General features: G+C 35.3%; 1 protein-coding gene across 2 annotated transcripts in view; it reads left to right on the top strand.

Annotated features, from left to right (window-relative positions):
- Positions 1–14,437, top strand: part of LOC139695494 (ubiquitin-conjugating enzyme E2 Q2) — a 39,450-nt gene that overhangs the window by 9,439 nt on the left and 15,574 nt on the right. The window contains exons 4-5 of one of the 2 annotated variants that reach the window (XM_071594286.1): positions 12,001–12,160; positions 12,494–12,645. In XM_071594286.1, coding sequence (XP_071450387.1) covers positions 12,001–12,160; positions 12,494–12,645 — 312 coding nt within the window. Of the gene's footprint in view, positions 1–12,000; positions 12,161–12,490; positions 12,646–14,437 lie in introns of both variants that reach the window. The other variant, XM_071594285.1, reaches the window with a different exon arrangement.

The raw sequence follows: 14,437 nt of genomic DNA, 5'->3' as shown, positions 1-14,437 counted from the left end.
AATCAAGTCCTCCTCAGATGGAGCGGACGGAATTTCAGCTATTCTCATACAAAAGTTACTTCCCATTGTACTTCCTGTTTTAACTCATATCTTTAATTGGTCTATTCTAACTGAAACATATCCCTCCCTCTGGAAACGTGCCCTCGTCCGTCCCATCCCCAAAAAATCCACACCCACTAACATTGCTGAATACAGACCAATCAGCATCTTGCCTCCTTTATCAAAAGCATTCGAGAGACTCATTCACGAACAAATTTCAAAGTTTCTGAATGAAAATAACTTACTTGATCCTCTACAGTCTGGCTTTCGGTCCTCTCACAGCACAGCTACCGCTCTCCTTAAAATAACAGATGACATCCGACTATCCATGGATCGCAAAGAGGTGACAATAATGACTCTCCTAGACTTTACCAAAGCCTTCGACTCTATTGACAAAGATATTCTCTTAGCAAAACTTCAAAACCTGAATTTTTCTTCCTCGTCTTTACTGTGGATTCGCTCATACCTAAGTAACCGATTCCAAAGTGTCACTACACCTAATTCATCCTCTAACTGGCTTCAAATACACAGGGGTGTTCCACAAGGATCCATTCTTGGACCTTTGCTTTTTTCCCTGTATATAAACGATATTAGTAAATGCATTTTAAATTGCAATCATCACCTTTATGCCGATGATTTACAAATATATCACCATTCCCGCCTTCAAGACCTACCTACAATTATAAACGAAATTAATGCAGATCTGGCTGCTTTGTCACTATGGGGAATAAAAAATGTATTGAAAATAAACCCAATCAAAAGTCAGTCCATCATAATTGGATACCATAAAATACATTCTAAAATAAGTATTGATAAACTACCACCACTAAAATTGCAAGGATCTATCATACCATACCTAAGGACAGTAAATAATTTAGGCTTAACCATAAATGAAACATTATCTTGGACTGATCATGCAATTGCTATCTGCAGAAAAATTAACTCATCCCTGCATTCACTGAAAAGGTTAAAGCACATTGCTCCCCCCTCCTTAAAGATGCTTCTTGTGTCCACTCTTCTCATACCCCACTTTGATTACTGTGATGTAGTATACCAAGACCTTTCAGGCGAACTAAAAACCAAACTCCAGAAGACCCATAATTCCTGTGTGCGGTTCATATGTGATCTTAGGAAGTACGATCATATTTCCGACTCATTTAATAGAATATCCTGGTTAAAGCTAGAAGGCCGCAGGCATTTACATATTCTTTCACTTCTCTACGGAATACTTTCAAAGCACACCCCTAATTATCTATACAAAAACTTCCTCTTCATCAACTCAATCCACAACAGAAATACCAGGGGTAATAATAAACTTCTTGTCCCACACCATCGCACGGAAATCTATCACAAATCTTTTCATGTTACAGCATGCCGTCTGTGGAACTCTCTCCCAGATGACATAAAAAACTCTTCATCAACAACAACATTTAGAAGAGCACTTCACAAGTTCATTTTCCTCAGGTACTTAACTTAACCAGTATCCCTCCGTCATTCCACTCAGCTGTTATACAGATCACTGTGTCTACTTTGTTTTTTACCCTGCTTTTTGTTTTGTCATCTCAAGTGGTAGGAGTTTGCATAATTATTTTTAGAAACATCACGCTTCTCATTACTCCGCATGTGTTGTCAATGTATTTAATTTCTCCAATTCAATTTCAGTAACTTAATAATATGTATACTCTGTAAAAATGATTGTTACAATGTACATGTATCTTTCCTCTAATTAATAGGGTTTTCGCAGGTTTTTCACACCCCCCTTCTCTTCGTGGGTGTTTTTCCTGCGTGGGTTTTTACTAGTTGAGCAATGCCACGCTTTCCCTAGCTTTTCCCACAAACCTCATTCTTTGCTTAGACTTTCCTCATTTTATTGTCCTCTATCTTCACTGTCATTTAATTTGAGTATTTGAAGGAGTATTCTTAATTTATATATGTATATGTATGTATGTATGGGTGTGTATGTGCGTACTTATGTATGTATTTATGCATGTGTATGAATGCTTGTATGTATGTTTTATGTGTGTATATGTATGTGTGTGTGGATATGTATGTATACTATGTGTATGTATGTGTATGCATATAGGTATATATGTGTGTGTATGTGTATGTATGTGTATGTGTGTGTCTATATATATGTATATACTTTTTTCTTTTCGATGTGCAAATTTGGATTAATGAATTTATGTCTATCTCTATGTGTTTATGTTTAGATTTGAATGTAACTGTAAGTTTAAATGGCTAATATAATATGTATATGACGATGGGTTAAATGGAAGAAGGGACCATTTGGTCTCAATTTCGCCCAAATAAAGACCATTATCTATCTATCTATCTATCTACTACTTCATGGGTTAAATGGAAGAAGGGACCATTGGGTCTCAATTTCACCCAAATAAAGACCCCTATCTATCTATCTATCTACAATCTACTACAAAACGCTTCCAAGATATATAAACTGTTCTGCCTGCTCTAGTTTTTGCCCTCCTATTTTAATGGAAATATATTAGGCAGAAATATATTGCAATAGTCTCTATCAATAGGTAGTGAAAACAAACTTCATATTTGGTTTATGTTTAGTATAAATTACTTTGGGTAATTGAATAACATTTTAGTGCCCCTTTTCTTGATAGCATTAAAGCAGCCAACAGGTGTTGTTCAAGTCAAGGGTTCAGTCAAGTCAATATGATGCATTGATGTTTGTTATTAACATACAGTAAAGATGCACATGGAAAATTGAAAGGGAGGCCGTTTATAATTATCAAAGATGCATCCCTTTCCAGGTTTTCAAGTTACTGTAGGCTAGTTTTTAGTGTTTGTTATTAAATAACAATCTGTATTCTATCGGAAAGTAGTATTTAAAGTTCTTCAGCTTGTACCTAGTGTATTATAGTATATTCAACGGATGCTGGCGAGATGTAGTGAAAGTTCGTCATTATGAGATAAGAAGAAAGTTTAATTTTGCACTTTTCCACAGGTTTATTGGTATTGGTTGCATTTTGGTTCACAGAACAATCTTCAGGTACAAGTGAACATTTTTATTCATATTCAAAATTTAAGTCTTGTCTTTTACTTGAAGATGGTTGTGTGAACCAAAACACACTGTAAATTACCAATAAACCTGTGGAAGAGTGCAAATTTCTCTTTCTCATAAAAATATTGGAAAGATAATCTACAAACAATAGACGACACCACTTTTTGGGTTTTTTTTGTGTGTGGAGGTAAGGGAGCATAACTGTGAAATAGCTTTAGATTTTAATTTTTCTTTAAGAGATTGAATTTTTTTATAGTTACCAGCAAATTAGTAGTGGCGCTAAAATTCACAATTTGAATCTTGTCTTGTACCTGAAGATGGTTCTGTGAACCGAAAAGTGTTGTACATTACCAATAAACCTGTGCAGATATAATTTTTTTGAAAAATTTGTTGTCTCAGGCGTAACTTTGTGGAATTTGCATAACATATTGAAATGTAATGAAATAATTGACTTTGTAATTCCACACACTTTAGTGTGTGTGTGGAATTAAAGTGTGTGGAATTACAAAGTCAATTATTTCATTACATTTCAATATGCTGTGCAGATATGTTTATTTCTCATAGTGTGTTTAATCTTCATCACAACTTGATGGTTTTTGTTACATTGTATTTAGATTTCTTGGGTATACCTTCAAACCTTAGGCAAAACAATTTTACTATTTTTGTCCCTCTGGTTCAATCTTAAGCGATTTACCAGTTTCTTCGGAAAGAATTTTTCAACAGTAGCATAATGTTGTGAAAAAAAAACATTGCAATTCAAACATGAAGCAAGGCATACCAGGAAATAATAGAGGGAAGAAATTTTAGATTTTTTAGTTATTCTGGTAATTGTGATGTAATTGAGTTTGCATTTGATGCTTTTCTGTACATAGCAACTCGAGACCAATAAATGCCGAGATCAATGGCGTTAGCCACAAATGATTTTGTGAGCAAGCTTTGAATGAAACAGTCAAAGCAAAACTATAATCTATTAAAAAAATTTGTTGTCTCAGGCGTAACTTTATGGAATTTGCATAACATATTGAAATGTAATGAAATAATTGACTTTGTAATTCCACACACTTTATTTAAAAAACACGACCCAGGTTTCGACGTTGAACGTCACCACCTGATGATGACATTCAACGTCAAAACCTGGGTCGTGTTTTTTAAATAAAGTGTGTGGAATTACAAAGTCAATTATTTCATTACATTTCAATATAATCTATTAGTTTCTCTTTTAAATCAATACAAGTTAAAGACAACAAAAAACAGGAACAGTGTGAGTCAGACCATTGGATTCTTTATCAGATAATTAAATGTTGAAATTTGTATCACCACAAGCAATATCTTCACCAAAGTTAGATAATATGATGAAAATAAGTTGCAGTTGTTGACAAAAGATTCCATAATCCTCATTAGAGATTAGTTGTTGGGTGATAATAGCTTTATATATATTCTTACACTCACACTGTTTTTCCTAATGCTCAGTGCTCAGCAAAGCAAATATTCATAAATCGTTGCTTTTCAAGTACTAATTTTTATTCTTAGACATTGAAATATCGCAATGAGATTAAAACTTAGGTCTTCCATTACAGTTTTCATACATTAGTGTGTTTTTGCATATAAGATGTTTCTGCTCTCCCAATTTAGAAACTGGTGAGGCTTAGCCGAAGCTTTTTGAACGGAATTTCCCAGTGCAAAAGAGAGGATTTATGTGAATCAAGGCTTCAGTAACTTATGGACATACCTAAATGTGTGTTACTTTGACATGACCATGGACTCCCTCCTACTCCCTGTTCAATGTCAAGCTATATAACACTCCATGCCGAACTCAATCAACCCCATCCTGCAACTGCCAACCTTCCTCCCCCCCTCTCATGACAGTAATTGAATTAATATATTGTTTTCAACTTTCACATTTGCCTCCTTCCTCCAATGTTGAACAGGTGTTTGTAGTGTACAGTGCACTCAATAAGGTCACCTACTGGCCAAAATTATATTCGCCTGTTTCAGCATATGTGATTTTCAAGGTTGTATCACATCTAGTACAACCCTTGATAGTAGTTACCAATGTGTGAAGCTTCATCATTATTTATTTATTTATTCAGTATTAGTCCGAAAACAGCACATTTTGGCCTTTACATCGAACTATTAACAATGATAACAATGGTCACATTTACAAACACCCAAGCCCTAGATGGAGGGAAACTCACCCAGGCGGGAATCGAACCCGCGACCCTTGGAATGACAGACGAGGACGTTACCCCGCCGCCACCGGGGTCGGCATTATCAGTGTTGAAGCATATCAGTCAAAACAAAAGGAGTGGAATTGCTCTGAAAAAGGTATAACAGGGATCAGGGTAGTGTGGAGGTTAGCGTACAGGCTTCCAACGGAGAGGGCGCGGGTTCAAATCCTGGAGGCATCAAATATTTTCCCGATCCATACTTAAGGTGCTCTGTGGAGAGCACTTTGAGTGAGTATGACATCTGTCGGATGGAGCGTTAAACTGCGGACCTCTTGGCACCTTTCAATAAGAGTAGGCTAATGCTGATGCCGAGTTTCTCTCCACCCTTTTTTCCCATCAATCCCTAATGGTGCAAATGATCTCAGCTGTCGGTCACCTCCCCAATAAATCTATTATTACCAAAAGAAAGATTTAACTGAATTTACAAAACTGGTGGTTTACATCTTTGTTTTCTTGAATGCCAAATTTATTCACCGGAAAAAATTGGCCAATTTTATTGTTTGCATTTAGTTTCAAGCATAGAAGAAGTAGATGCATGATTATTGCTAGTTTCAGGAAGATAGTAATTATCAATGCCTTGAAGTACATGCATGCAAAAGATTGCATATCTAGTGATCTTTTGGCTGTCAGAATATGGTCACTGCATAGCTAGTGCCTTTCATACTCTAGAATATTTAGAACATTAAGACAATAGTAATGGTTCGCCACTTAGTTTGGAAAAAAACTGAATTATAATTCATAGATGAAGACTTTAGTTAAAGATTGCATCTATAGCTATCAAGCCAAGTTAAGATAGGTTTTTATAATTCCAACTGCCTTTAATGCATGTCGAATATGCCAGCAGTGTAATTATAATCTTATGGTTGAATTTTCCATCCATGTTCTAAAAATCATTATCATTTATTGGCTACTATGTAAAAGAAACAAGAGGCCTGAAGCAAAGATGAAATTATGGAGCAATGTAAAATAATTCCTGCTCTTAATGAAGACCTTCGCTTAAGTATTCTATGGCACAAAAATACTAACAACCAAATTCATTTCTTATATACTACCTTGATCAAAAAGTTCCCGGAATAACCACCGTGTGGCGCTCCCATCGTTCCGATTTGAGTTCTGTTTTTTTTGTTAAATTGGTACATCTGTTGTTGATATTCCCTTTAAATCTTAGTGTCATAACTTGACATTTGCAAAAGTTACGTAGCCAAGAGTACATCTATCTCTGTGTGTGTTGGCGATTTTTTACAATTTCAGAAATGGATTTAAATTTGCAACAACGAACTTGTATTAAATTTTGCGTAAAAAACGGATTTAGTGGCGCACGGACGTTGGAAATGTTGGAAAAGTGTTTCGGCAACGATTCTCTAAAAAAAACGGTCGTTTACCAGTGGCACGAGCGGTTCAGAAGTGGTCGTGAGTCAATCGAAGATGATGAACGCAGTGGCAGACCATCGACATCGAAAGTCGGTGAAAAAATTGATAAAGTAAAAGAAATGTTGGTTAATAACCGCAAATTAACCATCAGAGAAATAGCGGAGGACTTGAACATTGCCTATGGATCCGCCCAAGACATTGTGGTTAATGATTTGGGTTTCCGTCGTGTAGCAGCAAAGTTGGTGCCAAAAGACCTCAATTTCATGCAAAAAAGAGACCGTGTTGACGTCGCAAAAGACATGATTTGCGAGGCTGAATCCGATCCCACATTCATCAAAAGGATCATTACTGGAGACGAGACGTGGGTTTATGAGTACGACACGCAATCCAGACATCAGGCAAGTGAATGGCGTTCACCAAATGAGCCGAGACCAAAAAAACCACGTCGTTTTCAGTCAAAAAAGAAGGCAATGCTGACGGTTTTCATGGATTACAACGGTGTAGTGCATCATGAATTTTTGCCAGAAGGCCAGACAGTAAACAAAGAGTATTATTTGGGCGTTATGAGACGTTTGCGTGAAGCAATTCGCCGAAAGAGACCAGAAATGTGGGCAGAAAACTCGTGGATTTTGCACCATGATAACGCACCGTCGCACAGTGCTATCATTATTCGTAATTTTTTGACGAAAAATGCAACAAATACCATCCAACAGCCACCGAATTCACCTGATTTGGCTCCCTGTGACTTCTTTCTGTTCAATCGAGTTAAAAAACCATTACGGGGAACGCGTTTTAGCAGCCGAGAGGAAGTAATGGAAAAATCGCAGGAAGCACTGATGGACATACCGAAAACCGAATATAAAAAATGTTTCGAGGATTGGATCAAGCGCTGGCATAAGTGTGTTGCAGTCGATGGGGATTACTTTGAAGGGGACAATATAGATTTAGATGAATAAACTTGTATTTTTAATTTTCTGAATAAATTCCGGGAAATTTTTGATCAAGGTAGTATTATCAATAATGGTCAGAAATCATTTACTGTGTTTGCCGGTTAGGGCCATGGAAGCTCTTAAAGCACCTCATTGTAGCAAACTCTATATATCTACCCAATTAACTCTTATCAATAACTTTAAAATAAGCGAAACAAACAAATTCATTTTGATTATATTCTATGCTCCTTTGTGACCCTAATACTGCAATAGCGTCACACGTGCATTTCCCCTTTATGAATCCTGACCAATCATCACCTAAGTAACTTTTTGTCATCTTTATTCTCTGATTCATTATCCTGAGAATCCCTTTTTAGTCTCCATACTTTCTGCTACCTATCTTCCAACTCGGTGATTGCATTCTTCCTCATCCCATCCTTCTGTTTCTTTCATTCTTGTATTTTTCCAACCATTTTATTTATAATCCTTGGTTTTTTTGTTATTTTCCGATAGGTTTGTTTGCATATGTCAGTATCCCTTTTTTTGTTATGTTGCAATTTTTTGTCTGAGTGCAGAAAAATCAAGCAGAAGCTTACACTTAGCTGAACGGTGTTTGAAATTCACATATAAGGGCAAGGGAACCAGTTCCTTACCCTATGAAAGCACCTTAGGAAGTGTTAAATAATAATAAAAATAAGCAATTTGCCCCTAATGTGTGTTTTAAATATTTAATTATTGAAATTGTTATTAAATTAAGCATCAAAGTGGTTGTGCTAGGATCTATATTTTTGTTTTCAAACTGTTGCTGATTTAGTCGGTAGATTTTTCGGTTAGATCATTTCTGCTAAAAAATAATATTGAGATTTAATAATAATCTGTTTTTTGTAACATTATGAAATTACTGGATGATTCACTATAAAGTTGAAATTAATTTGCTGTTTTGGGCATTATGACTTTATTGATAACTTATAATGGTATTAAGCTATGGTTTACATGAAATATATATTTCCATGTAAATAATTAAACCCTTTCAAAAAATGTTCAGACACTGATGAGGGTAAAAAAGAAACTTCACACTTCCACTATAAAGATTTAATATTTCACGACCATGGTTTCAATGCTGCGCATCATTATCAGGTAACATGCATCAACATTTTTACAACTTATATAGTCTGACTCCAAGAGGGGAGTAAGATAGAGGAGAGGGGCTAAGTTGAGTGCAGGTGCAGCAACCTATTAGTGGGCTAGGGAGGTGATTGGAAGGTTACTGGCTCAAATCTTTGGCTGGCTCAACTTTCAATGCACAGAAAAATGTGTTACTCTGACCAAATTATCCACAATACATCCAAGCATCACCATTCACAAAAACGTGCAGCCCTTCATGTCATGTTACACAGGGAATGGAATATTCCAATGTCACCACACAACAAACAAGAGGAACTCCATATTATGAAACAAATTGCAGTTAATAATGGGTACAGAGAGAAAATGAGTGACAACATGTTCAGCAAAAAACAAACACAGAAAGCTATATACCATTCATCTAAACCGGAAGAGCACCGATGGCAGAGAATTCCATTTCTTGACCACATTTCCCTTAGGATGCAACAAATACTCTCCAAAAACAAAATCAAGACAGCATTTTACAGCACCCATAATTTAAAAAAAACATAACAGGTTCACCCAAAGAAAAAATTGATATAATGCAATAAAGTGAGGTTTATAAATTCAATTGTGCGGACTGCAGCGCCATCTATACTGGACAGACAGGGAGGACATTCGATATTAGGATTAGAGAATACTGTTCATTCTTCACAAGGAAAGACAACAGATCCCAATTTGTCAAACACCTCTTAGATAAAAATCACATCAGTAACTTCACAGCAGACATCTTTCACACTGAAATGAAAAGACGCAGGTTGAATGCTTTGGAGGAGTTGGAAATTTCCTTTCAACCTGACAGGTTTGAGGTGGTCAATGAAACATTATACCTCTCCTGTTCCCCCCTTCTAAAATTCTTAGAAGACTGCAATATCTATCCGCACCAACACCATCCCCACCAAGACAGTGATGATCACCGACCATCCCTTAATAAGGGTCAAACCATTGTAGACAAACACCCCCCGTAATTAAATGTAGAACACTATGTGTTTGTTTTTTTTGTCACCGCTATTTCTAAGAACGGTGGAATGTCACATTGTATTCTTCATTTAATTAACGTAAACTTTCACAAATTTGAGCCAGTAACCTTCCAATACATACCCTCCCCCTACCCTAGCCCACTAATAGATTGCTGCACCTGCACTCAACTTACCCCCTCTCCTCTACCTTACTACCCTCTTGGAGCCAGACTATATTAGTTGAAAAAATGTTGATGTATGTTACCTGATGACGATGCGTAGCTTCGAAACCATGGTTGTGAAATATTAAATCTTTATTGTGGCAGTGTAAAGTTTCTTTTTTACCCTCATCGTGAAGGAATTCTACAAAATTAAACCTGAAACTGTTATGTTCATCCAGACACTGTTTTCATTTGTGTAAGCTGGTTAAAATAGGTTTGTGAAAGATGGGTTACTTTCCAGAGTACATGTAGTTTGGCTCATCATTTTTGCAATTATTTTCAGTCTTTTCGGTTTTTTAAATCCATTGTGAAAATGTTAAAATGTATATGTAGGTGTAAAGCAATACAACGCATTAAATACTATAGTAATAGAACCTAAAATATGGAGATTAGAGTGGCATCTGTTCATTATATCAGGGAAAATTAGATAAGACATTCAAGTTGTGATGTGCCTGCCTCAATACTGCTTTTCAAACTTAAACCTACAGTTAATATGTCAATATTTTCAAGAAAAATAAAGATTATTGATGTACTTGTGTTTGCAAGATGAATGTTTTTATATAAATTACAGATTCAGGTGTGATGTGGTGGAACTGTTCCATGGTAACAGAGATGAAGACTATTACAATTTTCTGCTTAGTAATGATTGATTTCTGACTAGATCCCATGCACTACATCAATTTCAAGCACTTGAAAATTACGTAGTGCATCGAAACTAGTCAGTAATAAATCATAAAGTGGAAAAATATAAGAGTCTTCATCTCTGTTATTATCAATGGTTGTTTTATTAAGAAAAGTGAAGAGGCTCTTGGGTACTTTGCTATTTCTTGATTTCTTTTAGTTTTCAAAGTTTTATAAAATTGCCTAATATAAACATGAAATCTGGTGGTATGAGAAGTAAACAAAAGGCTATTGAATTTTACAATCCTGAAAACCTTCAGCTAAAACCGCTTTAGATAAAGGTTTGCAATAACCATCTGATTGTTCATTATCTTTATTTCACTCTGTTCCCATCGTTTCCTATTCATCAGTTTGTCTTTATGTGGGTTTTTTTAAATTAAAGAGTAAGTTCGCTTATCTGATAACCAACTAACTGACATATTAGCAATGAAGCATAATACCATTTCTTAGTGAGAACTTTCTCTTGCCCTTAAAGCTTAGCAGATTGATATTTACATAGCTACTAAATATGTTTCCATGCATCATGTGATGGTACAACAATTTACTTTTTTAACTACTACATGTAATTGATTTTTTATATGTAAAAATCCGTAAGATTTTAAATGCATAGTTCTTGAAGGTTTATTTTTAACAATTGCATGTTATCTTCATTTATTGTTTGGTTGATCTGGATTAATTTAGGCAGTTTCTGAATTAACATTCCTTGCTGTTTTACTGAAAGACCAATGTAGACAGGCCAAGCATTAACAGCTGTATATCTGTGGAGTGGCTATGAAAATTAACTTTTTGGCTCTTTCAATAGAGAGCAATTTGTGATGAATTATATCTGTTGAATTAGAATTTAAAAATCTGTTGCCGTAGAGTGTTGCAACTACAGCAGGTTTATACTAAATCCATGTTGGTTAAATTATTTCTTTATGTTCCTGAAAAGTAAAAGTTGCTTGGTATCCTGGCAATTAATTAATAAATTATGACTTTGGCCTGCATCAGACATTGATAGGTTCCTTAAGCATTCCCATCTGAGACCATTTTCATGCTTTTATTGTATTTATACATAAGCATACTCTTATCATGGAAAATCTCTTCGAATTTTGTCGTGGCAATCCTTTGTTCTCTATGAAGGCTTCCCCAGTGTGCAGGTATTGAATACCTAAGTCTTCCAGGATTGGCACCACTTTGGTCCATATTTCTGGGACAACACTTTTGCCGGTGTTGTAGTCCGCAAAATATCACTTCTTACCAGAAGATGCCAACTGCAACACTAGCAAAACTATTGTCCAAAAAATATGGGCCAGTGCGGAGTAAATCCCAGAAGACTTAGATCTTCAACCCTTTGTTCTCTTTGCCTATAAAGTGACATTTTTTTCTTCTGTTTTTCAGAGTGAAGAAATGGACACAGTACATATGGCAACATTGGAAAGGTTGAGGCAAAACCAAAGACAAGACTACTTGCAGGGGTCTGTCTCAGGATCAGTGCAAGCCACTGACAGACTAATGAAGGAACTGAGAGATATTTATAGATCTGAAAGCTTTAAGAAAGGTATTGTTATATATTTATTTCAATTTAATAGCCATCTATATTATTTATTAGGTTGGAAGTGGATTTTAGTAATTTAAAGGCTGCTTTTGTCTTCAAATGATGGCTGAAGTGCATCTGTTGAAGTATATAATTAAACATGGATTTCTAAAACTCTTTGTGCTCAATCTCCTTAATATCACTGGCAGTCATCTGATGTTTTATTTTTGTACACATTTGGTGCATGAATGACAACAGTAGATACTGATAATTCTCTGTTAGCATCATGTGACTTCGGTGCTGAAAAATTTTGTTTACATCACTTTTATTTCAATGAATGTTTATTACTCCAAGCAGGTATGTACAGCATTGAGCTGGTGAATGATAGTCTCTATGAATGGAACATTCGTCTCATGATGGTTGACCCTGACTCTCCTCTGCATGGTGACCTTGTTCTACTGAAAGAAAAAGAGGGTAAAGACAGTATCCTTCTCAATATGCTCTTCAAGGTGAGTTGACGTATGTTATTCATAATTTATCTTCCGTATGAAATAACTTTTTATCCTATTGATTTTTGCTTGTGGAAATGCTAGCAAAAGAAATGAATCCTTGAAGATTTAGTTGGTGCGGCTTGTTCTGCATTAGCCGCTCAAATCATTCTCCATTTAAATGGCATCATGTTGTTTTATATCTTGATTCGTGAAAAAATTCTGTTGTCGCCATCTCTATGCCTTGATAGGGATACAGTGGAGCCTTGTAATATGAACATGATCCGTTTTGCTGCCTTTCTTATAAAACAAAACACTTTCCATGCGGAAAAAAGTTAAATTTAGTGCAGGGTTTAATCAAAGGAAATAACAAAGATAATATTTAGGATCGTGGTTCACGTTCACCTTCTATTGCAGAATGAAACCACTGGGAATGCAAATTTGATTTATTGAAAAGAAAACAGAATCAAAATAATTAATTCATAATTTATGATACATAAATAATTCATATTTAAAAGAAACCTATCAAGACATTTTTTTGTTGTTACCGACTTTCCAATTATTTTAGGAAATGGGAAATAGCATTATTATTACATAAATTTTTAGCAAGTCTTATTAGGGTGATGCTTCTTACTATACAATGAATTACAGAGAATAACAGTCTTCATCTCTTCCTCTATTGCTGATTGAACCAACCTGGAATAGTAATGCGATTTGTAGAAAGAGCAAATTAAAATAATTAGCTTATTATATATGATACTCACCTAATTCTTTTTTGCTAGAAAACCGTGTAGATATTTGTTTTTGCCGACTTCGAAATGTTGCAAAAATGCAACACAGCATTATCGTCATATAAATTTGTAGAGTGCATAACAGCAGCCATATTAGGGTAATGCTACTTAATGTACAATGCAACAGTTTCCCATACATTTCACCATTTTTCTAATTTTGCTAGATGATTGTTGCTTTGCTGTTACCACCTCCTCCTCAGACAAACTCTCCTCCATAACTTCTTCCTGTGAAACACAATGCAACTCCATAAGCTCTTCAAGGGTCACCTTTTGCTTGTCCTCGAGGGTAGTACAAAAAGTTAATATTGACCAATTGTATGTGATGTCAGATCAGCTACACTGACACCTAGTTCTTGCTTTTGAATGATTTCACTTTTCATTTCTACAGTTATTTTTATTCTCTTTTGGCTCTCTTCTTGTCTGGCTTAATCTTTGAGGACTTTATATGATTATTCATAAGATATTATTAAACTGTGCACAAAAAGTCACCAATAATATTCCTGAACACAAGTTTAGATCATAGCAAAACTCCGAAGCTAGTGGAACTTGTGCTAAACAAAAAGGTGAACAGCCAACACAATCAATCTGGCCATCCCTATCTCCTCATCCCTGGACATGTGAAATGTCGCTCTCTAAGCGAGTTATTCTTAGGCACAATATTTGTGCTCACTGTGCGAATTACTTGCTAACCAAGGTGGTTGGCAAGGTTCTACCGTATAGTAATAAAGTACTAGAAATATGTTAAAAATCACTGAATTATTAGATGTTTCATTTATTTAATAATGAGAAGTAAATTTTATTAATAACGTGCCAGAAAATACTAATCAAGGAACTTGAAGTGATTCTGTTCCCTAAAAGACAGCACATAGGCGACCTTAGTGTTGAACAATTTAAATTGTGACACATTAACAATTACACAATTAACAAATAAAATTAACAATTTTTAATTTTGTATGAAATTTTTTTAGTGATTTAAATTTATACTGAATTGAGTTATGGGCCATGAATCTTCTCATTTTGGC

This window comes from Hetaerina americana, unplaced genomic scaffold, assembly GCF_022747635.1.
Source record: "Hetaerina americana unplaced genomic scaffold, ioHetAmer1.1.p SCAF_6, whole genome shotgun sequence".
In the NCBI taxonomy this organism is placed as follows: domain Eukaryota; kingdom Metazoa; phylum Arthropoda; class Insecta; order Odonata; family Calopterygidae; genus Hetaerina; species Hetaerina americana.
Note: the sequence above shows the minus strand (reverse complement) of the source record. Positions and strands in the feature narration are given on the sequence as shown.